The 27,576-nt window shown below is 39.7% G+C and overlaps 1 protein-coding gene across 17 annotated transcripts in view; it reads right to left on the minus strand.

Annotated features, from left to right (window-relative positions):
- Positions 1–2,293: 2,293 nt before the first annotated feature.
- Positions 2,294–27,576, minus strand: part of TRDN (triadin) — a 313,306-nt gene continuing 288,023 nt past the window's right edge. For 15 of the 17 annotated variants that reach the window (XM_089777234.1, XM_075924089.2, XM_089777237.1 and 12 more), the window contains 4 exons: positions 26,911–26,955; positions 21,375–21,404; positions 7,144–7,182; positions 2,294–5,480 (listed from right to left, as the gene is read on the minus strand). In XM_089777234.1, coding sequence (XP_089633360.1) covers positions 5,335–5,480; positions 7,144–7,182; positions 21,375–21,404; positions 26,911–26,955 — 260 coding nt within the window. In that variant the 3' untranslated portion in view covers positions 2,294–5,334. Of the gene's footprint in view, positions 5,481–7,143; positions 7,183–12,033; positions 12,775–21,374; positions 21,405–26,910; positions 26,956–27,576 lie in introns of those variants that run through there. The other 2 variants (XM_089777236.1, XM_089777245.1) reach the window with 2 other exon arrangements.

Raw genomic sequence — 27,576 nt, forward strand, 5'->3', positions numbered from 1 at the left:
GCAAACTCAGATGGCTAAGGAAAGCTTTTCACACAGAGCTGAATAATTTGCTGCTTCTCCTATTTGGCTGTACAAAAGTTTACCAGCTTTTTTTTTTGGAGCCCTCCATGCAGGATGAACAGGTGTTCTGAGCTGCTAATGGCTTGTATCCTGTCAGCTCTATGGGTAACATTGGTCTCATATTTAGAAACCTTTGCTTGTTCTTGTTTCTGGCAAATGGATAAAACGATTGACCACCTCCTGAGCTGGGTTGAAGTTAGAAGCTCCCTTTGGAAGGCCCTCAGCTTTGGCTGGACAGTGCCGTGCAGGGCTACAGCAGTGCTTTAAAGGGCCCGGGGTTCCGGTCACTGCTGCTGCTGTGTAGCAGTCCAGAACTCTGGGCCCTTTACATCAACATGCCTCAGGGCACCTGCCCCCTTTATACTCCCTATCAGCAGCCATGCTCTTGCCAGAGAAGGGGGCACCAAAGATAATCCCATTTTCTTGCAACATCTAGTTTAAAGGGTTATCGAGGAGACTGGCAGTCTGAGTGCATCCTTGGGCTGGATAAGGGTGGCTGTGCAGAGGAGTGTAGGATGTCACCGATGTTCAGGCTACACAGAATCCACTACTAAGGTACATCTACACTGCACGGCTATTTTGAAATAAGCTACTCTGGAATAGTTATTCCAAAACAGCTTCTCTTGAAATAGCACATCTACACTGCAGGGAAACCTCAAAATTAGTCCGAGGCAGGCTTCCCTAATGTAGATGTGCTATCTCAGTTTAGCAGCACTGGGGAGGAATAAATTAAAATGGCTCTTGTGGGGGCTATTTTGAAATAGCAGTAGTGGAACATCTACACACACCTTATTTTGAAATAGGTATTTCAGAATAGGCATTATTCCTCATAGAATGAGGTTTACAGATTTTGGAATAAACCATCTGTTACTTTGAAAGTATTTTGAAATAACAGAATTTATTAGACGCTGTGTAGACACTCACATTGTTATTTCAAAATAACGCTAGTTATCTAGAAATAACGGTGCAGTATAGACACACTCTTACAGCCATAGTTAGCCTGTAATTATGGTCAGTGGCACAATCCAGGATCTATGGCTCTGACAAGAAGACACCTTTGCCTGCTCAATACTAAATTGGACCTGTAGATACACCAGCTCTTGAAGAGCAGACATCAATCTTTAAGTACGGGTGATTATCTAGTTTTGAGCTGTCCGTAGAGAGACAAAGATTCATAGACCCTAGAGAGAACCAGTGTGTAACTATAAACAGAACCCTTATCCAGTGCCGGACCGAGCCATACTTGCGCCCCAGGCAACGGGCACGCGGTGCATGTGTGGCTCTGCCTCCGGGCGCGTGGTGCATGTGTGGCCCCGCCCCTGGGCGCCCCTTACCACTTCAATCAGGTGCCCCCCATAGGTTGGCACCCTGGGAAGCTGCCAAGTTAGCCCCCCCCTTAATCCAGCCCTGCCCTTATCTAACGGGTTCTTCTGCAGAGCAGCCTCTTTTACAATGTTCTAAGACAAGGTTTCAGCCTCTGTGCTGGAAGAAGCTTGAAAGTGGACTCACTTTTGCAGACGGTTTGGCTGTTGAGGATGATAACTACTTCCGAAGAGCAGGAGCCTCAGATCAGTAGGCCGCTCTGGCTGGAACACTACCACCGAATCCACATGTTCTGAGTCCAGCAATGCTGAATGCCAGCAGCTCCCACTAATCTCAGCTAGAGCACCTCTCAAAATAAAGGTCTAATTTTGCAGACAAAATAATTATATCCTGTCAATGACAGTATCAACAAGATGGACAATAATAGACTTAAAATCTCCTCAGTGGAAGCTTCCACCTAGCTAGCAGATATCACAAAGTTTTGTTACCCTTGTCACTCTCTGTCTGCTGGTAAGAGGCCACACAACCCATTGTGTGGACTACAGACTAGTTACTGGCAAGAACATTTGTGTTTTAATATGTTTCATATTGATATTTAAATTATACTTTTCATTATTTGCATGATTCTTATGTAGATCTGTCATTAAGCCTTCTACACAACAAAGTAGAATCCATAAGAGATGTATGATAGAAAAGATTCCTCTTGCTTTGTAAGGCTGAAAGGAAACTGTACATCAAGTACATCTTCCATGCAGAAATATTCTCTCTCAGGAATTAACTGGCAGTTATAAATGCCTTACCCCTTGATCATCAGAATGTTGGTGTGTATCTACAAAGTGGTTGAACCAAGTTACTTTTACAAATCCCATTTCTCCTTTCTTGAATTTATAAATAAATCCCATAGCCAGAGGCAGATAAATCACATTTTATTTTCCAAAACTGATTATAATAAGCATACCTTTTATAACATTTCAGTCTGATTTAAGGAAAGCCATGCAATTCAAGTAATTTGTTGCTAAGATTTCAGATAAATGCAGTTTATAAAAGTCCAAGGATAAGGACAGCCATTTTGACTAAGTAGTTTTTATGTCAGTGGCCAGGATTAAGAAATGGTCGGATTTACATCACTTATCCTCAGGCCCACTGTCATAAAACAGAGGGGTGGGAATAGAAAGGGGGGGGGGCAAAACAGACAGCTGCCCCAGGGCCTGGTGATTCAAAGGCACCCAGGGCTCTGGGCCACCATTCCTGCAACTGCAGCAATGGTGGTAGCCATAGCCCCAGGCTCTTTAAGTCACCACTGGATCGCTGCATGGCACTGTTCTGGGCGGCACTAAGGACTGGGGGTAGTGTGGCATGCTCTGAGTGGTGCAGAAAGTTGGCTGCCTCCAGTCCCATGCCTTCCACCTGAGAACACACCCCTTCCAGGAGCATGGAGCTGGGTGCCCCCATCTTGCCCAGGGGCTGTGGAGGTTGTCAGTGCCCCTGCTTGTCCAATGAAGCAAAGACCAAATGCTTTACTTCTTCAGAGATAATTTGATACTTAATTGAAATGTTAGAGGAACAGGCTCTTAAAAAATGCTTGTCCTTCCCAAATCAAATGGGAAAGGAAGAAATAGACATCATGAGCAAAAAGGCAAATTAAGTGTCAGAAAAAACAACTTTTGTATAATTTCACTGATCAGTTGAATTGCATAAACAGATGACTTTATGAAAGTTATAGTCCTTTCATTAAAACAATCTTAGTAGGAAAAATATAGGACAGCCACCTGTGTAACGATAGTCTGAACTACACATAACTTGTGTCAGAGGGGGAATCATGTTAGTCTGTAACTTTAAAGCAACAAGTAGTCCTGTGGCATCTTAGAGACTAACAGAAATATATAGGATCATGAGCTTTCAAGGGTAAGACCCACTTCATCAGATGTGTTAGAGTGGAAATAACAGAAACCAATATGTATATTTTCCAATGTGTTAACCAGTTAACATCTTTATTCAAGCCCAGGGTAACAGTGTCAAATCTGTAGATAAATTCCAGCTTTGCAGTATCTCTCTGTAATTGGGTGGTGAAATTCCTTTGTAGAAGAAAGGCTGCTTTAAGGTGCCATAGGACTACACAATTTGTGGTGAGCACAAAAGATCGCTTGAGGGAATGAGGCCCAGTGTTCCTCCTTCCTCAAATGGGAAGAACAACTGCTAGACACAAGATGGTAGTTGAATTTCTAAATAACTGTCAAATCCATGTAATATGATGGTATTTGTGAAAGACTTGTACCTGCATAACACAACGTATGCTAAGACTAAGTACTCATTTCATATAGTCCACTAAACATCAATCAGAAAGTAATAATTTCCATTCATTATCAATCTGACCCAGTAACCTAAAGGAAAAACTCCACATCCCATTACCTGAGTCCTTTTGGGACATAGTTATCTGAAGCCCATGTAATTCAATCTTCCTGTTGAGATAAACATCAACGTTATGATGATATCTTGAATTATACTAACCCCCTCCCCACAAAAATGGTTTACAGACGTGAGCAGATTTATTTAACCAGTTATTAGGGTTACAATTCATGGTATTTCAGATGGTAACTGAGACTGGGGTCACAGCTACATGTTTCACCAAATAAATTCATAAATATAGTATGGAAGAAAAATAGCAGCTTGCAAAAATGCATTATTATTTACATTGCTAGACATGTACAGACAATCACAACAATGATTTACAATCAGACACCTTCACATAGGTCAAGTACCAGCACATCTCTTTTATTTAACATGGATAATTCATTCTGTCCGAAGAAATAAACAAGATGGCTGAGGCCTGGTATGTTTACTTGCAATGCCCATTCTAAAAGTAATTGATAATACAATGCACTTTGATGGAAACCTAGATAATAACTTATAAGGCCATCAGTCTCATCTAGCAAATTTAAACATCAAGATTTCTTACATTTATCCAATTTTTGCTGATCGCATCGAGATAGTATCATGTTGACATTTTTATTTGAAAATTTCATTTTGTGTCACAAGTCGTGTCTGATAATATAGCTTCCTGTCTGACTTTTTCTAAAAACACATGATAGCCAGCATGGTCAATCTGCAGTCTAATGCTGACTTGATAATGACATTGTCCATACAGAGACAGAGGAAGTTAAAAAAAAAATCCTTCCCACTCATGAGATCTTCACAGTATACTTCCATGATCTTCACCTCTCCTTTGCCCAGCCCCATCTTGGCTCACTTCCCCAGATCTCAAAATGAGAGGAAAGGTGAGGTGGTAAGATTTTACATACACATAGTAGGCATATATAGCAAGTTTTTATTTCTTGCCTTCAAAGTAAATGTAAATACTCATCTTTAACATAATTTGAATAGTAAACCTCACTGTATTACATTGAGCAGCTTAAAGGTATGTGTGCTTCCTTCTAAACTGGTCAATTATACATAAAAATAGCAGTAGTCATGTAGCACATTTTCAGATTTACTAACGCTTTTTCCTGTCAGTAATCTGATTGAATATTGACAGGATATGATTTAGGATTCCAGGTAATCTTGCAAAAAATGTTGCTGAAAGAAGCCTTGCATTAATATTTTTGCTCTTTAAAATGATTACATGGAAAATAGATGCACTTGAATTCAGAACTGGTAGAGGAAAAAAGAAGAGCAGAAGAGGCAGGAAAATGCACATGCACAAACAAACTGCACAATTTGACAAACACTATTTCAACACCACAGCTTTTCCTCAAGAACAATGTTAATAGCATTTGGATGAACAATGTTCATCCACCACCTCTTTTCCCTCCTCAGTAAGACACTTTCCCAGGTGCGTCAGATCTACTAGATCACATTTCTACAGTAACAAGTACCACTGTAGATACTGAGGACCTCAGTAGATGGGATAAAGTGAAAAATCTCAAAAAAACACCCCACGGTTCTCATGTCTCTTTACTGTCCTGGTTTCTTTGACTTCCGCCCTGAAGTCTTTGGATGACTAGGACTCTTCTCATGGCTGGGAGTTGGAGTAATAGGGAATTGTAATCCATATCCATTGTTTCCATCTAGAAAGACACATTGAAAGAAGCGGACTGGAGCTAGGAAAACACAGAAGACAAACAATTTGTCAATATTCACTGTTTCCAAATCGTGAGCCTGATTCACTACTGTGTGGCTCCAGTTTAATGCTTGTATAACTCCATTAACTTCAACTGTATCATGATGGCATGAAATTGGAGTAATATGGCAGGAAATTAAACCGAGTCATGAAGAAGAAAAGCTGAATGGGCTTTTTAGATCAATTCATGATGTTCAGAACACTCTGAGATTTTTATAGTATAACTGAAAGTGGTCCATATTACATTCAGCTTTCTTACAAAAATCTATTATTTTTCTTAGCTATGGGTATGTCTACACTACCCCGCTAGTTCGAACTAGCGGGGTAATGTAGGCATACCGCACTTGCAAATGAAGCCCGGGATTTGAATTTCCCTCATTCCACGAGGAGTAACGGTAGTTCGTGCCGCGTGTAGCTGCGCGGCACAGGGTTCGAACAAGCGGGGATTTAAAAATGGCGGAGCCCCGCTTATGCAAATGAAGCCCGGGAAATTCAAATCCCGGGCTTCATTTGCAAGTGCGGTATGCCTACATTACCCTCCTAGTTCGAACTAGGAGGGTAGTGTAGACATACCCTATGTTCCCTTTAGCTTATTGTGGTGACCAGATGTCCTGATTTGAGAGGGACATTCTTGATATTTGGGACTTTTTCTTATACAGACGTCTATTACTCTCCACTGTCTGTCCCAATGTTTCACACTTGTTGTCTGGTCACCCTACTTTAGCTGTCATCTGTTTCCTGGAATGGCTTCACTGTATGTGGCTAAAAGGCCCTTGAATCCAAGCACTCATGACTCTGTACTTCAATGACCCACTCTGAATGCTCTCAAGAGTTCCATCAAATGTCCATGGTTGGAGATGGGTAAATAATTGTTCCAAATGACCAGCACCATCATTCCTGCAGAACATTGGAATCATATATTGAAATATTTCTTTCCCAGGCTTTCACATGTTGGAAAGTTTTGCTAGCTTTGTGCCACTTGAGACTCACTTTTACAGTCATGCTTTTTTGCCATTACCGTATCAGCTATTTTAAAGGCTCTAAAGAGTATGCTCTTTCAGCTCAAAGAAAAAAGGTAAAATGTCTAATCTGTCAGGAATGTTGAATTTTATAACTGCATTTGAATGTTAATTACACTCTGGAATTAAAGTTGGTGCGGAATGACAATTATATGTTTGGGGAAATGAAAAGAGAAAGGCTGGCACTAGATAGAAATTAGTTCTCATGGAACTGATGTTCTGATGTCTGTATCTTATTTTCTTCCTGTCCATTCAATATAAGAAAGTTTAGCTTGTCAGTATGACAGTCTAACATGAAACAAACTGCAGGGCTTCCCTATAATAGAAACTCAGATACAAGATCTGTTTATTGACTGCCAAATCCTATCAAATGGAAGAGCACAGAATGGTTTGTCACAAAGGCCAGTGCATTCAATCTAGTGATTTGTCTTCTCTGGTCTTTTTGCTTGATGCACAGGAAAGTTAGTTCTTTGTCTTGCTCAATATTACACTTGATAACCGTGCTAGATACACTTGACAATTCTGAAAATGACTAGATGACTATCCAACAAAATTTCCAGATGATGCTCTTTGTTATAAAGAACAATAATTTGCAGCAAGGAAGTCAACCAATTACAAACTCACCTTTCTCTTTCTTAATGGAAATTATTTCTGCATATTCTTCTAATGGATATAAAAATAGGAAAGTAAGTCAATAGCTGGTTCTTTTTGTTTTACCGAGCAGGCAACAATGGGTCATGCACTTGTTAGTTCCAAATAAACATTAAAGTGACAAAGTACCAAACAAGCTATAAATACATTTTGGAAAAATTTATAAATAAAATGGAATTTTAATTCTCTTGCTTTTTGTATGTTTCCAGATTCAAGTATAGTCTATCACAATGGTTCCCAAACTTTTTGGCATCACACCCCCTTTTTGATTTTTAAGAAACCCTCATGCACCACCTCCTATAGCAGCAAAACTTGTCCGTCCGTCCGTCCGTCTGTCCGACCGACCGACCGACCGGTGCTTTTTCCGGAAGATCGGGGCCAGTGTAGACGCTCTTTTCCGGCTTTTCTAAAAGCTGGAAAAAAGCGGCGGACATTTTTATTTAAATGCCGCGGGGGATATTTAAATCCCCCACGGATTTCCCTATTACGATAGCTGAAATTAACATGTCCCTTCCGGAAAAGGGGCCAGTGTAGACGTAGCCTAAAGGTATGGAGACTCCACTACTTCCCTAGGTAACCCATTCCAGTGCTTCAGCACTCTCCTTGTGAAATAGTTTTTCCTAATATCCAACCTGGACCTCTCCCACCGCAACTTGAGACCATTGTTTCTTGTTTTGCCATCTTTCAGTACTGAGAATAGCCTTTCTCCAGCCTCTTTGGAACCTCCCTTCAGGAAGCTGAAGGCTGCTATCAAATCCCCCCTACTCTTCGCTTCTTCAGACTAAACAGTCCCAACTCCCTCAGCCTCTCCTCGAAGGTCATACGCTCCAGCCCCCTAATCATTCTGGTTGCCCTCCTCTGGACCCTCTCCAATGCATCCACATCTTTTTTGTATAGTGGGGCGGGAGGGGGGGGTTATCCATTTTTCATAAAAGGGATGCAAATTAGACATATCGCAATTGCTAATGAAGCCGGGATTTAAATCTCCCCCACTTCATTAGCATAAAAATGGCTGCCGCTTTTTTTCCGCACGGAGCTTTGCCGGAAAAAGCGCAAGTCTAGACACAGATCTTTTGGAAAATAAAGACTTTTCCAAAACATCCCTTATCCCCCTTAAAATAAAGGATAAGAGATCTTTTGGAAAAGGCTTTATTTTCCGAAAGATCCACGTCTAGACTGGCACTTTTTTCCAGCAAAGCTCCAAGCCGAAAAAAAGTGGCAGCCAATTTTATGCTAATGAAGCGGGGGAGATTGAAAAGGGATTCAATCTAGACGTAGCCGAGATGTGGCTTCACAAGAGCCAAATAAAGGGGAATAATCACATCTCTGGATCTGCTGGCAATGCTCCTCCTAATGCAACCTAATATGCCATTAGCCTTCATGTCTACAAGGACACACTATTGACTCATGTCCAGCTTCTCATCTACTGTAATCCCCAGGTCCTTTTCTGCAGAACTACTACTTAGCTAGTTGGTCCTCAGCCTGTAACAATGCTTGTGATTCTTCTGTCCCAAGTGCAGGACTCTGCACTTGTCCTTGTTGAACCTCATCAGATTTCTTGTGGCCCAATCCTCCAATTTGTGTAAATTACTCTGGACCTTATTTCTGCCCTCGAGTGTATCTACCTCTCCCCCTCGCTTAGTGTGCAATCCATGCCCTCATCCAGGTCATTAATAAAGATATTGAACAAAACCAGTCCTAGAACCGAACCTTGGGGCACTCCGCTAGAAACCGACCGCCATCCTGACATCAAGCCATTAATCACTATCCGCTGGGCCCAATGACTAGTTTGATGCATATTCCCGTTGGTTGACACCAGTCAGAGGTCAAATGCTCAGTCTAAGCCAACTACAAGAGAGACCCGAATGAAAACACCAAGGCTACATTTGCACTACGAGTTCTCTTGGCAAAATATGCAAATGTGGGACTCATTTGCATGAGTTGTGATCTCATTTGCATATTTTTTGCCAAGAAAACTTGTAGTGTAGACATAGCCCGAGAGTGACAAGAACCAAGGTGCCGCAGGATGTTCAATGCTGCACCAATGACTATTGGGTGCATTTATATGAAAACATCCAAGTAGCAGCCGATGCAAGCAACATTAGAAATATGTACGACAAGATCAAGAAAGCCTTGGGTCCAACTTCAAAAAGATCCTGCAACTGAAGTTCTTATTCAGGTAAGGAATGAGAGTTTTGCTTGTGTAAGGACTACAGGACAAGTGCTATCTAATTACAGTGGAATAAAACTGTTTTTTTATTCATTGTTTATTCAATGTTCTATTGAAGAAAAGACAAACCTCCCTCATACTAAACTGAAAAAAATGTTTCTGTTTGATACAAAGATCAGATCCCTAAACGTCCCTTACAGCCCAAATTTCCTGTTAATTCCCACCCCAGTTTTTGCAAATAAGAGAACTTTGTGAGAGGGAGAAAAAGGGTCACTTAGGAAACATATTCTATTAAAGAGAAGTATCTTTGTTTAGAGGAAATGGTGGCAGGCTGTTCAGAAAAAAAAATCAGAGACTATGTGAGGAAACAATCATTAGTAATTTTTGTTACCAGAGCTTCGAAGTTTGAACCAAATTGCTTCATTAAGTGGTTTCCCTAAGAACATTAAGCAACTGAACAAAGTACAAAAATTCATTACATTATAGAAATCATAAGCATTAGAAGTGACTAATGAGTAAGCAATTAGGAATATAAGGCAAGCAGTGACAATTTCACTGGGTTTCTTACTGATCACTTTCCATTTATTATGACTGCAAATACTGTATTTTGATTAAACAATCAAAACTGAAACATGTAGTGATAATAATTACATGTTACAGTGAATGGTTATTCTAAGGAACTGATTTAGCTACCTAGTGTAGGGAGGCTGAGGGAGACTTGCCTCTGTCTGCTACTTTACCTACCAAATACTTTAGGCTCTCTCTAACACCTCATCATAAAATACACGACAGGCTGATCACAGAAAGCACTGTAGGTGGTGGTCAGAAATTCTCTTTGAACAGAATGAACCTCACCATCTACTTTCTCATTTATCTGTCAAAGTGCATGCACACTAAACATAAGAGATGGCTTTATAACTGCCAATTAAATTTGATCTTGAATACCAAAAGCTAAATGTTAAAGGGTTGTACAATAACGAAAATGTTGTTCTTTTCAATTCAGCATATGGTGAGTTTTTAGACATTGGCTTCCCAATTTAAAAACAAAATGTATTTTAAAAAAACCCATTTGACATAAGAGGTCACCATTTTCTCAAAAACAAATGTGTTCTTCCAGCATTCTCCCCCTTAGTCCTTTTTTGCTCAATGAGGCCATAAAAATAGTATCAGTCTGGCCTCCAGGAAACAATCAACATGCTTTAATGGGTGTGGGGGCAGGAGGAAACATTACACACATCAGCAGGAAAGGTCAGAAGTTTTCCAAATCAGTTCACCCGTCCACTCAAAAATGACATTTTTCAGCATTATAATGTTGTAGCAGAGACAGCAACAGAGAAAAGTATCCCTCAAGAGAATATCTCTTCCACATCTCAGTTTCTGTCTTGGGTAGACAATAAAAGAAATGCAGACAGTACCTGTATCTACACCCTGAAAATAAACGGATGCCTCATAAAACACTGGAACTCTCCCTAAGTGCTCTACCTTTATCACCTTGCCCAACACGTGTTATAGGTTCATATATCCTACAGGTTGGACTCAGGACCCTGACTGGTCCCAAACGAGGGGATTTGCTAGACCAGAAGGTCCCTCCCCTTGTGGCCGTTATGCCACTGGGCTAGGGCTCCAGCTTGTCCCTGCTGCTGCCTCAGTCCCATGGGGTTCTCCCTGGCCCACTGCTGCGGGAGCCAGAGCGCCACAGCCAGAGCTGTGCAGCTGGGGCAGAGCTCTGCAGCCACTTGGCTCCATGGCTGGGGCCAGAGCTCTGTGTCTGGGGTGGAGCAATGAAGTCGGAGCTCTGTGGCATGGGCCAGAACTCCCTGGATGCTGCTGGGGCTGTGGCTGGAGTTCCCTGACTGCTGGAGCCAGAATATGGCTGGAGCTCCATGTCTGGGGATGGGGACAGAGTTCCCTGGCTGCCGCTAGACTTGGAGCTCCCTGACCAGCTTGGAGCTCCACGGCTGCGGTCAGGCTAGAGCTCCCTGGTTGCTGGGGCCAGGGAGCTCCACTGGGGCCAGAACTCCCCATCATGCCACCTATCCTCTCCCTCCCCCACCCATACACACTCTGGGCTCCCAGCTGAGTCACTGATGCCCCTTACAGCACTCCTGCCCCACCATCAGACCTCCCTCTTCCTGGGCTCTGTGGTCCAGGAACATCTGTGGTCCATGCAGGACCATGGATGTTGCCGGACCAGGGAGTCCCGGTTAAGGGAGGTACCGCCTGTACTACAAAGATAATTTAAATTATCTCATTAAAATTGCTATTACAATTGGTATTTGGGCTGGTCTAGAGATCTAATAGAGATAACGCTGTCTCATGAAGTATGAGAGCTCAGACAATAACTTCAGTAACTCTCTCTCCTTCACCTATGAGGGTGTGTCTAGACCACAGGGTTTTGTGGACTTTTGTCGACAAAACTATACCTGCATCTACACTGCCACTGAGTTCTGTCGACATAACGGCGACAGAACTCAGCAGTTTTGTCGATGGCAGTAAACATCATTCTATGAGGAATAATGCCTTTTGCTGACAGAATTCTGTCGACAGAAGGCATTATTGCATCTACACTGTCCTTTGCATCTACGCTGTCATAGCGACAAAGCAGAACTGGATGTAGTCTAGATGCTCTTTGTCAACAGAAGCTCTGTCGACAGTATCTGTCAACAAAACTTCTGTCGACAAAAGTCTGTAGTCTAGATGTCCCCTTATGGGCTGAAGCACCACAGAAGCAGTGCTTTCACTTCTGAGGGAGAAAAGCAAGTTGTGCCAGTGTTTGGAGCCCACTCTGGTCAATTGCAAAGCAACAATAACAGTTGCTAAAGGAAATTAGACTTATGACACCCTTTGCTCAAGGGAAGATGCCTGTGACATGAGCATCTGAAGGTAGCAATGGGGGAAAATCAGAAAGGAACCAAGAGGACAGCTACAAGATTTATTTATCAGTATAATAGGAGAAAGATGAATAGGTGGGGGACCCATAAAAATTCACTGATGCTCTCTCAGATCTTCAAAGAACTTCACTATCAGGTGCAGTGTTTTTATGCCTACAACTCCAAGAATGAATGACTAAGTCCAAAAATTCTCAGCTAGGTCTCTGTTGCATGATTCTGTTGGAGCACAAGTAACACAGCAGCATATAAATTGCACGTGAGCCTTTACATCCTATACTCTTTTTTCATCTTAGGAATTTACAGCTGTGAAGACTGGGCAACTCTTTGGGGGGCACCATACAGAAAAACTCCACACCTAAAATACAAATGATAAATAAAAGAGGGAGACAAAGTAGGTGAGGTAATATCTTTTACTGAATCAACTTTGGTGGGAGATAGAGTTTTAGCTTACACAGACACCAGAAGAAATTAGTCTTTCACCAACAGAAATAAAAGATATTACTTCACCCACCTTGTCCCTCTAATATCCTGGGATTCATGTGGCTACATCAACAATGAAAATAAATAAAAATGTAGGTTAGAAAAGTTTTTAGTGAAATAAATGGCAAATGTACAGCAGTGTCCTGCAAGCTATAGTAGAAAAGGAAGGAAAGCAGGTCAAAATTATAATCTTTGCACATGTGAGGTTTATGCAGCAAGGTTTAATTAGCATATGTAAAAAACCCTGAATGGTTGCCATCCAAATGTGGAATTTTACAACTATATAAATCTGAAGGCTGGCAACACTATCCAAAGTTACCACTAAATGAAAGAAATAATACAACCATTTTGAAAAAAAAACATTTCAATAAAGTCCTTTCAAATATCATGTTCTGGTAGGAAAAGACACAAGTTTCAGCATTCTTAAGTACTTAAAAGGTTTGTAGTCCTAGCTCACTTAGCAGTTTCTAGTATGAGCTGAAGAAATAAGCTTTGGAGTTTGAATAAGGATGGGATGAACAACAAAACACTAGCAATATAATTAGCAATAAATTATATCTTGGCCAGGAATTTAAAGGGGACAGTCACTTTTTTTAATCTACAAAACTTGGTGTAAAACAAATCAGTCAGGAAAGTCTGGGGGCAGTTTTGTTAGCACACATTTTTTGGTTATGGCCACACTGCACGGCTATTTAGAAAAAAACTATTCGGAATAGTTATTCTGAAATAGCTTATTTTGAAATAGCATGTCTACAGTGCAGGGAAGCCTCAAAATTAGTCCACAGCAGGCTTCCCTAATGTAGACGTACTATCTCGATTTAGGAGGAACTGGGGAGTAATAACTTAGAATGGCCCTGGTGAGGGGCTATTTCAAAATAGCAGCAGTAGAGCGTCCATACATGCCTTATTTCAAATTAGCTATTTCGGAACAGGCGTTATTCCTCATAGAATGAGGTTTACAGATTTCAGAATAAACCGTTCATTATTTTGAAATTATTTCAAAATAACGGAATGGCTGTGTAGATGCTCACATTGTTATTTCGAAATAACACTAGTTATCTTGAAATAACGGTGCAGTGTAGATGCACCCTTAGACTGGTAACTGGTTATACTGTAAATTAAAATTACAAGAAGTGCTTCAGAAAGTGCTGTCAGTTTAAATAGGACAAAGGCTTTGTTTAAAGCATGAGGGAGATGCTCAATGGATACTAATTTTAACAAAACTGATGGCTGGAACCCACAAAAAAAACAATTAATTCCAATTTACTAAAGCTGCACTGCAGCAGGTGCTAAGTAGACATGAAAGAAAGTGATATTTGAATCTAGCTCAACTAATAAGATTAAGAGCCTGACACACCAATAAGGTGTAGAAATTCTTTGATGAACTACTGGAAGATTCTGATTATAAAGCTGCTTTAGACAATCATAGTGTGATTACCCTGGTAGTGTTCCAGTAGGAAAAAGCTTCAGCAACCCCCAGCTGCTGTTGGAATAGGTAGTGTGGCCACAGGAGAGGGACATGAACAGGATGCTCCTATGCTATATCAAGTCACAGATGCAATTTTGACCCCATAGGGCCTTTAGTTGCTGTTATAATTTAAAGCAGCTCTCATGCTTCTCTAAATTGGTTCTCAGAGCCAGCCTGGTTCCTAGTGGCATGAGAATCAGAGAGTCTTAATAGAAGCTCACAGCTCCTGTACACCTCGTGGTTCACACAGAGCTTACCATGTCCAGATAAAAAGAGGGCTAGGATCTGGGCCAAGATGTCTAACTGCCAATTGGACCCACAAATTTGGTAATTAAAATCTCAATTCTACCACAGGTGACTCTAGTTGATCGAGAGAGCAAAACTGAAGGCTTGGTTTGAAGCTGCTTTCATAATGTATTTATAATTACTATATATTTTTTAAAAAGTTGAATACTTATTTATAATGAATATTGTATTATTATGAACCATAGAAAACAACGTAAACTGACAAATATATTTTATGTCTGCAGATCTTATGTCATCACAGAGGGCATGTCTACACTAGAAAATTATTTCAAAATAACTTATTTCAAAATAATAACTCCCTAAATAGCATATCCACACTGCCGGGAAGCCTCAAAATTAGTCCGAGGCAGGCTCCCTTAATATGGACCTTGACATAAAGCCCCAGGAAGCATTGGGGAGTAATTACTCTGAATGCCTCTGTGGAATATTTATTTCAAAATAGCAGCAGTGGAGCATCCACACTACCACTATTTCAAATAACTATTTCAAACTAAGTTTTATTCCCTGAGGAAAGCAGGAGTTACTATTTAGAAATAAGCAGCCCCTTATTTTGAAATAACAGGCTTGGTAGTGTGGATGCTCTGCTTGTTATTTCGAAATAACTCCCTAGTATAGACTAGGGGTAGACAGGAATCCCTAATTGATTAGAAGCCATAATGCTGAATATGACATGTGGTATCTAAAATGTCATGCTGGAAACTAAAACATTCTGCATCTTGCTAATTGGCTCCGGAAGCTTTTCAATATGAAGGTTTAACTCATAGGATGTACAATTTGCATGTGTAGAAAAATGAACTTTATTTCATCCTACCATCTCTTTTAATGAATCTCACAGCTACCAATGTGCGTGTATGAACCCAAAGTGCAAAACTCCCCTCAAACTAATTAAACACTTCTCCCTGTTAGATAATAAACCACATAAGACATAATATTGCAACACCTAACTGATGAAAATAGATGCCTTTCAACACAGCATACCAATTATCAGAGTACACAGTCTGAAACTGAGAACTACAGTATGATTGTCAACATCAAAAAGCGTGCACAAAGCTCCTTCACGAATGGCAACGCAATGCCATTAGACATGTTTCATTTGTGAAATAGAAGAATAAACTAGTCACATCATTCACAAAATTATTTCCCCACAGAACAGAAGTAAATGTAGGTCCTAAGCCAAAGCCTCTGGGAGTCTGGGAGTTTTTGCATCAACTGTAGCAGTCTTTGGGTCAGGCCCTAAATGGTCAGTGATGTTGATTATATTAGCATTCGTTCCCCAAGAGTTCTAGTGAGTTGATAGAACAATCTGTGCACTGATCTTGTAATTTGGACATGTTGATGTGACTGGTCTCTGCACTCTGATTACTAGGGCCATCACGATCAGCTAATGTTTTCTATTAACACTAGCAGATGTACACAGCATTGCTCAGATCTGTAACTGAAGGATATAAAAAAAATCAAAAATATACATGTGTTATTTCAATGACTATTTTTCAAAAATGAAAGAAATTGAAGGCTGGAGTGAGAGGCTCGGGGGTGAGGAGGGGCAGAGAGTAGGAGGCTTAGGGAAGAGGGTTGGGAGGTGAGGGGTAGCTCAGGACAGGGGGAGAAAAGGGGTGTTGAAGTCAAAGCAGATGGAAGGTGATGAACTCAGGGCAGGGGGCTCAGAGGTGGGGGGAGGAAGGGCTTACTGGGGCCACCATGGTGGCAAGGGTAGTGCTGCTCCAGCAATAACTCCTCCCAGGGAGCCAGGGAAGGGCTCTCCTACCAGTGACCACCCTCCTCCAAGGCCTGCAGGTTATTGCGAGGAAACTCTGGGGGCTGCCCCTTCTGAAACAGCCCACCCCCCAACCTGCAGGCTTTCTGGAGGTTGAGGCTCCAGGGGCTGTCCCCTTTTTCAGCACCTCCCCACGCACAGCAGGCAGAGTGGGGGGAGGCCAAACTCCAGGGGGTTCCCCTCCTTCAGCTGCTCCCTCCTCAAGTGTCTCCCCCTCCTGGCCTGCAGGCTCTCTACTGGGGGAGTAGGCTCCAGATTTGTGGCAGGGGAGGCTCCTTACTGGTGTGCTGGCAGGCAAAATGGTGGAGCCCCAGTCCTACTAGACACTCTCTTGGTGCTGCAGCTGCCCTTCATGACCACTCTCAGTATCACATCCCTCACCTCCCATTTCCGTTCCTTCTCTCTCTGCCCCTCCCATTCCATGTTACAGGAAATAATCTCACTCCCGACACTTTCCAGGCACAACCAAACCCTGACCTTGGTTTCAGTTAGGATAAGAGGAAGCTGTGTATCAAATTTGGTAGTCCTAGCTCTTACGGTTTAGGAGAAGTTCTTGAACAAACTAACAAACAGGTGCATAGACAGATGGACTCACAGACATGCTCTAAAATATATATACAGATCATAGTTTCTGAAAACCCGTTAGATACTGAACAATTAACAATGTTTACAACATGAAAATCAAACGGTAAATATCCCACCAGTGCAATAGATATAAAACAAATTGAAGTTCAAAAACAAAACTTTACACGTTTAACTTTCTAATGCAAGTGAATTACTCCTCCCAGAATAACGTCATTTCTCTCTCATGGTGTAGGTAGGTTTAAGAAACAGTGCTGGAAGTATGCTAGGGATAAGACTCAGTAGCTTCAAATAGGGCCACAAGTCCTTATAAGGAAAGGTCTGTCTACATTAAAATGCCACCCTCGTGGGGTCTCACAGTAGAATTCCAACAATAGTAATAGTGAGATAAATACTCTAAAGTTTAATTTAAACCATTTAAAAGTATTCTGCACTACATCCAGTTCAGCCAATGGTCATTACTAGAAACAGAGCTGGTCCCTTTGACTTGGGTCTAATGTTCCTTCTAATTTTTTCCCATCCATGTGTGGAATACATTTTGTAATGTGCACCAAGGCATGTGCAGAGTGCAATACCAGTAGAAACACATGCTACCAGTTATGGACACGAGGCAGCATTTGAATCTGTACTGAGAGGCCATCCAATGCACAGCTTACAGAGAATGCTGCTTGGTTCCCATAGTGTAACTGAAATAGGTCCAATGGGTTCAACTTCCACCAAATCAGAACTTTGGAAAAATAAGATCAGCTGTGCTTCACAGTGTGTATGTCATTTCTTAAGCATTTTTACAGCTACATGTTCTATGGTGAGAAATCCTGTCATTCTGCCCCCCAAACAAGCTATGTTATTAGAAGAGATGGAATCCCCCCTTCAGTCCCCTGGAAGAATTACATTTCAGGGGGGCAGAAGGAATGCTTTAAGGGCATTCATCTAAAGGAAAAATAAGTACTCTCTGGCATTCATTTCTGTGACTAGAAAATTGTTGGAGGAGGATGTTTTATACGTAGCTTATTTTCCAGAAGGTGTGTCAGAAATATATACATACTTTTCTTCCCTTCTATTTAGCAATACGATTAAGAAGAGTAATTAGCTAAACAAAGAGGTAAGAACCAACCGTGTAATAAAAAATATGAAGAAATTTCATATTGATGCTTGCTTTTCTAGCAGAATCGTTGAACTCTAGAGATATTTTAAAATGGTTATTTTGATTTTTATCTTCTGCCATAAATTCTGCATTTATTAAATACATGCAGCCAAAATGAGATATATTTTTGACCTAGTTATAGAAGGGGAAAATTAATTCACTGTCCAATAAGCAGAAATAACACAACTATTCTTATTCTTTCTGCAAAGTTAGGCAAATCAGAATCTCATTACTGGATCTAAAACTGCATGTTAAATAAGTCTATTTGGGATCTCTGTGCAGCATTAAATCTGTGACTTGCATATAATTTTTGGTTATAAAACTGATCCGTTTATCCCTAGAGAAATAGTAAATGTAGCTATATTTCCACTAATTTTATGAGATATTCATTTTTATTTTTAACATTATAAGTAATGCTCTGTACCACCATTAATATGAATAACTCATTAAAACAACCTTTGTTCAGTTCTCAAATTTACTTTTTCTTATGCTGTGCCATATGCTTGGAAAAACCAAATAACCTCTTTTTCTCTTCTCTCAGCTCTCTCACAATGGGACTGATTTTCCATTGCATTCACTTGGATTTACTAATGTTTTATATCCATTTCACATTCACTTTGCAATGGTTCAAATGACTACACAGGATTCAGGTTTATAGATTATAAGGCCATATGCCCTTAACACAGGCTTCCAATGCTAATAAATATCAACTTACCTGCTCCCATCCCTATGATTTATTTTAATTAAACATAGTGGAGCAGGTTCTAACCTTCTGCTTTGTAAAACACATTCATAGCAGAGGTACTATGTAAGTATTGCAAAATAATATGAAAAGAGCCCTTAATAATTATAGGAACTAAGTAACAGGTACTTTCAACATTAGAGGATCTCACAAGTAAGGCATAAGATCAGCCGACTTTGATATCCTGTATAGAAGTACAGTAAGTCTTCTGTTGACTTACCCTATGCTAAACCCTGTGGTTACATCTACACTACAGCAGAAAGTCAACTTAAGCTACAATCTACATGAATAACGCATCTGGAGTCATCCCTTAAGTCAAGTTACAGCAGGATCTGCACCATGGGCAGTTGATGGGAGAAACTCTCTCATTGACTTCCCTCATTCTTCTTATCCAGAACATACTCAGCTGGAGAGTAATCGGTGGTCAATTTGGCAGGTCTTCACTAGACCCATTAAATCGACCACTGGGGGATTGATCTCAGAGCATCAATCTATGCTGTAGTATAGATATAGCCTATGTTAAAATTCCAACTCACCAGTACTGAGTTGTGCTGGCAAACTGGTTCAATTCACTCTGGCTATGCTATAAAGCAGGCTGGGGATACCTTGTTGGGACAATATGAGCTATCGAGCTAGGACAGAGAATGTCCATAACAGAATCCTAGAAACAATCAAGTTGAGGGTGTCGGTGATGCTATGTTACTGCTTTTGTGTGTGAGTAAAGATTGATTTTGTTTGGAGGCTGTTTTTTTGGCTGAAAAATTCTGATAATGTTGATTGAAATGAATAAATTCACAAAATGTTTCTGAGAATTGTTTGAGTTTAAAAAAAAAGAAAAAAGGAAAAACCTTCAGAATTATCAGACTGAATCATATGCACATTATCAAAATGAAATATTTCAATTTTTCTGGCTAGAATCACAAAAGGATCTAGGAGCTATTCACAAGAGAGAGGAAGGGGTGGACTTACTGCCCAAAAGCCTCAAGGTAAGGGTACTCACCTGGGATGTAGGACTATCTTTGATGAGTGCCCTAAACACAAGACAATTGGCTATTCTACAGTGAGTCACACTGAATCTCTCCTATTGAAGCAAAATACTTGGAATAATCATTGGGCTAGAAAGAAAGAGTGGGAATGACTAATAGTTACTGTACTCCACTCCCCTGGAAAGGGCACAAGTGTGTTTCAGTCTCAGCTTCAGTGACTAAAGATTTATGCATGGTGTAACAGTTTTAGCATAAGAGTTTGAGCAAGCTCTGCCTTAGAATAGCCAATAGGCCAGTGGTTACGGCACTCACCTGGAAATGGGGAAATTTGAGGTCAAGACCCTACATCTAAAGTGGGGATTCAAACTTGGGCCTCATTGCAGTTGGAGCTAATGGTACCAATCTGACTGCACACCTAAGCAGTGACCATCCTGAAGTTTAACACAGAGTTTAAGCAAAATCAGTGAGGAGTTCTATGGCACCCTAGAAGCTAACAGATTTATTAGGGCATAAGCTTTTGTGAGTAAAACCCACTTCATCAGATGAATTCGAGTGGAAATCACAGAGCCAGAGGTATATATATGAAAGTGAAAAAAAATTACTTTACGAAGTGTTAATGAGCCTAATCAAGTCAGGGTTGATAATTAACTTCTTGTTCTTTTGTTGTAGTTTCATATATCGATCTCTGGAGTATAAGTACAGACATGACCTTAGTTCCCAAAATGGTTTCACAGAGAATAAGCTGAGAAAAATGGAATTACTAACACAAAGTAACTAAAGAACACTGATATCTTTTTGCTATTCATAGCTCATATGAAGTACAAAATATTGAAACAGTCAAAGATTCTTAGATATGTTATATGAGTGGTACAGGTCTTAAGTATCAAACCTTAACACACCTCAAAGTCTGAGCTCATTTCATTACTTTCTAGGAACTCATTAGGTTCAAAAAGTGAAGAATAATATTAGTGATTTAATGATGAATTTTGGTGAGAAAAGAAACTAGGGAATCCTTAATATAAGTGATTTTGAATTTGTTCTTGCTCTGTGGATCTCAACTGTCACTGACACACATCACTAAGAGAAACATTATTTGGTTTTTTTGAGAAGTCATGTTTTTTTTCCTCAATATTTTTGTTAAGCTTCAATACCTATCAGATTGCAGTCAAGTTATCAAAGTCAGAAGATGGATCCCAGAAAAGGATTTTTTATATATAAAAGGGATGGGGCTATGAGAAGAAGCTACTGCCAGGACACTAAATCAATCACAAAATTGCAACATACAAATAGTCTGTCATACAACAGGTGAGAATGAGAGGGAAAGATATAACCCTGGAGTTTCAATAGGTGAGTTTTCACAGTTGAGAGCTATTCATCTTGGTGTTGTCCTTCTCTAAGTTAGTTTAAATTTTCTTTTGTGGCACATTACTCTTGTCTGTGGTAAAAAAGTTCAATATTAAATTTAATACAGTATGTAACATTCCCTCATAAACCTTTAATGGTGTCAGGGGAGGGGAAAAAAAGACCCACTCCTTGTCAGTGTGTCAGAATTAACAACAACTTTTGAAAAATTGTATACACTCCAGCACTGACAAGTTGTATATGTCATCCAAACATCAAAGATGGTCTTACAAATGGCTAGAACACTAAATAGAACTTACTTGCTGTTTTTGCAGCTTTAGAAATCTTCTCTGTAAGAGAAAAAAATATGACACTGAATGCAAGACAATAAAATAACTTAATAGTAACTGTCAATCTCGACATGTTTGTACAGACTCATAATGAATTTATCTGCTGAAATTGCTGAGTTCTTCAAGTGATTACTATGTACCCTTGAATAGCTTCTGCTGATAATGTGATAGAATTAATCCTTTTATGTAAGGAAATATCTGATAAATTACTGCTATCTACCATGGCAGGAGAAAAGGATAAATCTATTTGAAAAATGCTTCCTTTAATAGAGATGGAGGTCTAGTTTGTTTGTGTAAAGGATTTTTCTGTCATGCTTAGTGATCATTTAAATTGTCTTAGTCTGAATATTGCACCACTTTAATAAGTATATATGCTATATATACACATATATAGGTAATATGTAGTTGTAACTGTAGTTCCCTATATCATCTATACAGTTGTTTAGCTTTCTAAATTCAATTGTAAATGCAAATACCTACAGAGCAGACATAAAATAAATTATATAGTCTCAGTGACAAACTGGGAATTGGCCGATCCTTGGTTTTCAGTAGTGTTTGGCCCTAGATGTGTGTCTGAACTTACCCTCATGTGCCCATTTATATTTTAGTGTGAGCAAAAACTACGGAGCCAAATATTTCTGAACTTTATGGAAGATCATATTTGCAATTTAGGCAGGCCCATATCCAGTGATATGTAATTGTTAAAATAACTGACGTACAGGTTTACTAAGGAATATAAATTATTGTCTACTGCAAGTATCAATATTGCATTTTCCTTGATAGGATTGCTCTTTAATCCTTGTATATAAAAATGTTTTAAAATTCAAGGTACATACAGATTTTAAAATTGCTTATTGCTCTTTATCTGATTGCCTTATAATATCTAAAGCCAGATGAAAGATTCAAATCCAAATCTAAGAATGTGAAACTATTCTGTTCAAGCTTTAGAAGCCAAGAGAAGATTTCTTATTTAATGTTTGAGATTATCTCAGAATGCTTAAATACTTTTCAGCTTTGATTATTCCAGTATAAAGTATTAGTATTTAATAGACTGTGCATAATGCATCAGGTTCAACTGGAAATACACAGGAAGAAGAATTGAAGCACAAATTCATTACAGTATCATAAATTTAGTCTCAGATTTTAAATCCTTAGAGTGTAGCTAATGCTGAAATATAGAGTTGATAAATGTTTGGCTATAATTCACTTTAACATTATTTATGAAACCTTTTATTTGTTATTTGAAAACATGCCAACATTTTTGTTCACAAAAACAGTGAAAAGAGACTGTCAAATACTTGAGTATCTTGTTTGCATGACCATTCATGGAAATATATTTGCACAGCCATCCTGAGAACTCTTTAAGGTCTAGGTTTATCCAATCAGGGATCATCAATATCATGTAACTAAACAGATTTATCACATAAACCAAAGTGATTACTAGAAGAAGCAATGGTGATAAATAACCTATACATAATCCATAGTAAATATGATTTTTTCCTAAGTGAGGTCTGTGACCATGGTTCCAAGTCTGGGATTTTTTAGGGCTAACAGGTCTTTTATCTTGAATTTACAGTATTTTCCCTTTTAAGGAAATGATTTTCTTCCTGCTGAATCTTGTGGTTTGGTTTTATAAGATATTAGAAATAAAAAAAATCATTGATATATATATATATATATATATATATATATATATATATACCACATGTGTGTGTTAAAAGAATAAGACTTACGCAAAGCCAAAGTTAGAAAGTGTCAGAATTAAGGTTGCTTGGCCAACCTTAATTTGTCCCTCTTGTGTGCCTGCATTATGATGCAATCTTTAATTACTTACATACTTTTTTTCCCCGTCAGGACCTATGGCTTTGTCAGGACCCATGCCTCATTTAGTGCAAAGAAAGGATGCTGCTCAACTAATCAATATTTTATTTCTCCCTTACGTGTTTGTTGTGTGACTGCATGCTTTCAGACCATATTAGTTCATTGTGTGTTTTTCTATAGAGCTCATCACTATAGTATTTAAGTCTTTCACAGTTAATGAACTTTTTCACATACCTCTGTGGAAATGATGGGGATCTGAGGCATGGAGATATTAAAATCAAATTTCCACTAGTTTTTCCATGCCCAATCCGAGTTTTCAGAGTACTTAGCATTATATAGCACTTCTTCTGTTCAAAGCACAGTTACCATTCCTTACAATTACATCTGTGAGCACTCAGCCTTTTTGCAAATCAAACCGCTACATCTCAGGCACGCAGCGAATGAGGAACACACAATTATTAACAACCTGAGAAAAATTTAATTTAAGTGACTTGTGCAGCATCACACAGGAACTCAGTGACAGAAGGCAGTGACAGAAACCAGTTCTCCAGGGCAGCATTCAACTGTCCCAATCATGAGACTGTTCCTTCTATTCCTGCAGGCTCCTTCCTTATTCACCAACTCCCTTCCAATATCTGCAACAAATGAGGGTCCTACCTGAAACAGTCTCCTTCACTATGCAACTCTGATTCACTCCCAGACCATAGTTTGAGAGGCAGGAGTCCTGTCCAAACATTAGTATGTGATCATATAATTAAAGACTGTATCATAATGCATATCTATGAGTGAGCTGAATAAGCATTGCAAACCCAACTTTAATTCTAGCATTTCCTAACTTTAGAATGCTTCATTTTGCTGTTTTAATAATGTTCTTGTAACAGATTTTTTGAAGAGATGTAATTTCCTAGGTTTTTAAGAAAGCAAACGGAAGAAAATTCTACCATGCGACATCATCTTGACGCCCATAAGAGGTGTTGAGCCTTATACCCACCACACAAGGCTTTTGCCATTGGAGTTAATGGAGTAAGTGATAACAGTAACCAGAAACCATGGTGTGTGGTCCTGCACTAGATGGGGATGAGACTCAGTGGCTTTCACAGATATTTGCTGGCAGGAGAAAAATGGGGAGATGTAGGGATCTTGGCTCCATTCCAGCCTATGGTATGGAATGAACCCTTCTAGCTCATTCCATCCAACCGTTTCTGGTCTCAAACGTAGCTCTTTCCCAACAACACCATCACATTGCAGTTCACTACCAGTCCCAGTTTCTCACTTTGGCCAGTGTCAGTTTCTCTCACTGAGCATCTAATCCCATCTGTTTTAGCTTCCCACTGCCCCCAGCCCTTTCATCATCTTCAGTGACTCCAAGTCCCTCTCCTTGCCTGGGTTCCTCATTCAGTCTTAAACTCCGCCTACACTGTGTCACAGAGCAGACCCTGGGGGTGTGTGAATTGCAGAATGACCTGAAACTTTAGGTTCTAAATGCCAAATGTAGATGCTGCTGGTGCTAGTTAAAAGGTACCTAGGTCAAGTTAATGTAGTCCTCTTTCAAACAGAACAATGTTACTGTGTACTAAGTGCCTTTTAGTTTACACCAGCTATGTCCATATGGGCAGTTAGAATGTAGCACGCTTGTGTGCTCGCCATTCCTACCCTTGCAGTCATAACTGAAGAAGTCTGTAGACAAGCCATCATTGCTATTCACCAGTTCCTCCTTGGCTCCTTTTCTAGTCTTTGCCTAGTTAATCCCAATTCTTTATCAAACCTTAGTATTTCCTCTCTCCCACTGACTGGCTCCCAGGCCTTCTTGCCCAGCTCCCACTCCTAGTTTCTTTGCCAAGACAGTCTCAGTCTCCCCCATTTCAGCTCCTACTCTCCATTGTTGGATTCAGCACAGCCCACAGCAGAGCTGAGAACTGTAATTGCAAGGAAGTCCTGCTCAGCTCCAAGCTAAAGAATGTTCAGTGTGGACAGAAACTTCTGGGAATTTAGTTTTTAACATCCAAGGAGTTTCTGCGGAGCATGTGTGAATTGTATTTTTCCTCCAAACACTTACAACTGGGTCAAATTTGGGTGGATTTTCACATAGATGGGAGAAACATCCCTGACACAAGACTCACGCTCCTCATGCTCCCTGTCAAATTTCAAGGCCTGCCTCAAAGGCACAGAGATACAAAAGCTTTTCAAAGAATTCAACATGGGCAAAACGGTGTATTTCCCTAGCCACATTCTCAGAAATTGTTGAGCCACTTTGGCTGAAGTTTTTCATAAAAATATAAGCTGAAGCAGATATGGGGCATGAAAAATTTCAACCCAACCAGTTTTAGTTTGGTGAAGTTATAAGCCACTGAAAACAGAATCTCATAAAGGAAAATGTCAGACAATCTTCATAACTAGCAACATTATTAGGACAAGAAGCAATGGTCTTAAATTGCAGCAGGGGAGGTTTAGGTTGGACATTAGGAAAAACTCTCTGTCAGGGTGTTTAAACACTGGAATAAATTGCTTAAGAAGGTTGTGGAAGCTCCATCATTGGGGATATTTAAGAGCAGGTTAGATAAATATCTAACAGGGATGATGTAGATGGTGCTTGGCCCTGCCATGAGGGCAAAGGACTGAACTTGATGACATCTCGAGATCATTTCCAGTTCTATGATTCTATGATCATGAACACTACCTATATTAACTCATTGAGCTCCAAAATTGAGCATAAAACAATGAGGCCTGTTTTGCAACACAGATTAAGTCTCTGAATTTCTGTATCTCTTATTGGACTACAGAATTAGCAGGACTTGCACTCTATTTGTTGAGCCCAAGACTCACCATTCCCAATGAAAGAAGAGCAGATATATTCTTATATGAAAGCAGATCAATCCTGAGGCAGCAAAACATTTATGCTAGTGTTTCATTTTAAGCCTGCAAATAGTCAAGAGGAAATATGCCAACATTCTGTATGCTTGCTATTAGTTTATTTTGTATTTCCTTATTTTTTGTTTAGTTTGTTTTGCATTTCCTTGTTTTTGTTTTGTGTTCACTTGTCTTGCACATTTTGTTATAATTAAAATATTTAAGCTTGACTGTTTGAAACAAGTTAAGACAAATACTGTTTGTGGTTATTGTGGGGCAACCTCACTGAAGTCCACAAAGTACAATTCAAAGTGCACATTCTTTCCTTTACACAGATATTATTCTGTAGTGAGATTAAAGGTGCTATCGGCAGCTGACATGAATCAGTGTAACTTCAGTAAACTCATATGCACTGAGTTACAGCAGTTAAGCATCTGCCCATGAGTTGAATCAATTGATGATTTGTACTATCACAGCACTTGTGATCCCACACCATGGTCCTGGATCCCATGATATAAGGTGGTATACAAACTAAGAATAAAATGTTGGTTTCTGTCCCAAAGAGCTTACACAACAAGACATTATAATAGCATCCCACCCTCCTTTCATTGTTTGTTTTAGAGGCATAGATCCCCATACTGAGATATAAGATGAAAATATGTTTGGGTTAAGGACAAAGATATAGTCCAAATACATCAATCCACAAATGCACAAATATGGGTTTGCTTTAGTTGGTTCATCCCTTGTGAAATTCTCATTGATTTTAATGAGTGTTATGCACATTAAGAGCTTGCAGGTTTGGGGTCTCTTTAAAAATGTAAGACGAAATATTGATTACCTGTTGTCAGGTTGTGCTGTCTTAGAATTTCTTTTACTGTCGGGACTGTTAAAGAAACATATTAGATAAGCAATGCAGTTTTATCATTTAAATAAAAACACAATTGATAGAGTTGGTTAACACAGATAAAGTGCATTTTGCAAACAAACCCTTTTAAAGGAAAAATGTGTCTCTGGTTGTTAGTTGAACAATCTCGCTTCAAAATATTACTAATAGCTATTTTCAAATGGACTATTTGAATCCTCAAAATGTACGCTCAATCATTTTGCGTGGACATGTCTCCCTCTGATTTGGGGGATCAGTGAATACAGATATGGTGGACCTCGCAGATCTGCACTTCTATAAAAATGATTTCTGTTTAACCAGCATGAAGATCCAGAGATTGCTCTCCATATACTGTATGTGGTTTTATACCTTTCAGTACCTTATTCTGCTTTTCCAATGCTACTAATTATTTTAGTGGGCATCACATAAACCATCATAGCAACTACAAATGACTCTGCGGAAAATAAGCCAGCATTGGGTTGAAGCTGTGGAGCTCAAACAGCTTAGTCAGCATGAATGTGACCAGGAAATGTTTCACACAAATGATAATTATCTCAAACTGTGAATGCAGTCATCACAAAATATACTGGTCAGCAATTCAAAATATCCCACACACTGAGG

Source organism: Pelodiscus sinensis, chromosome 3 (assembly GCF_052426305.1).
Source record: "Pelodiscus sinensis isolate ZL-2025 chromosome 3, ASM5242630v1, whole genome shotgun sequence".
NCBI classification, from domain to species: domain Eukaryota; kingdom Metazoa; phylum Chordata; order Testudines; family Trionychidae; genus Pelodiscus; species Pelodiscus sinensis.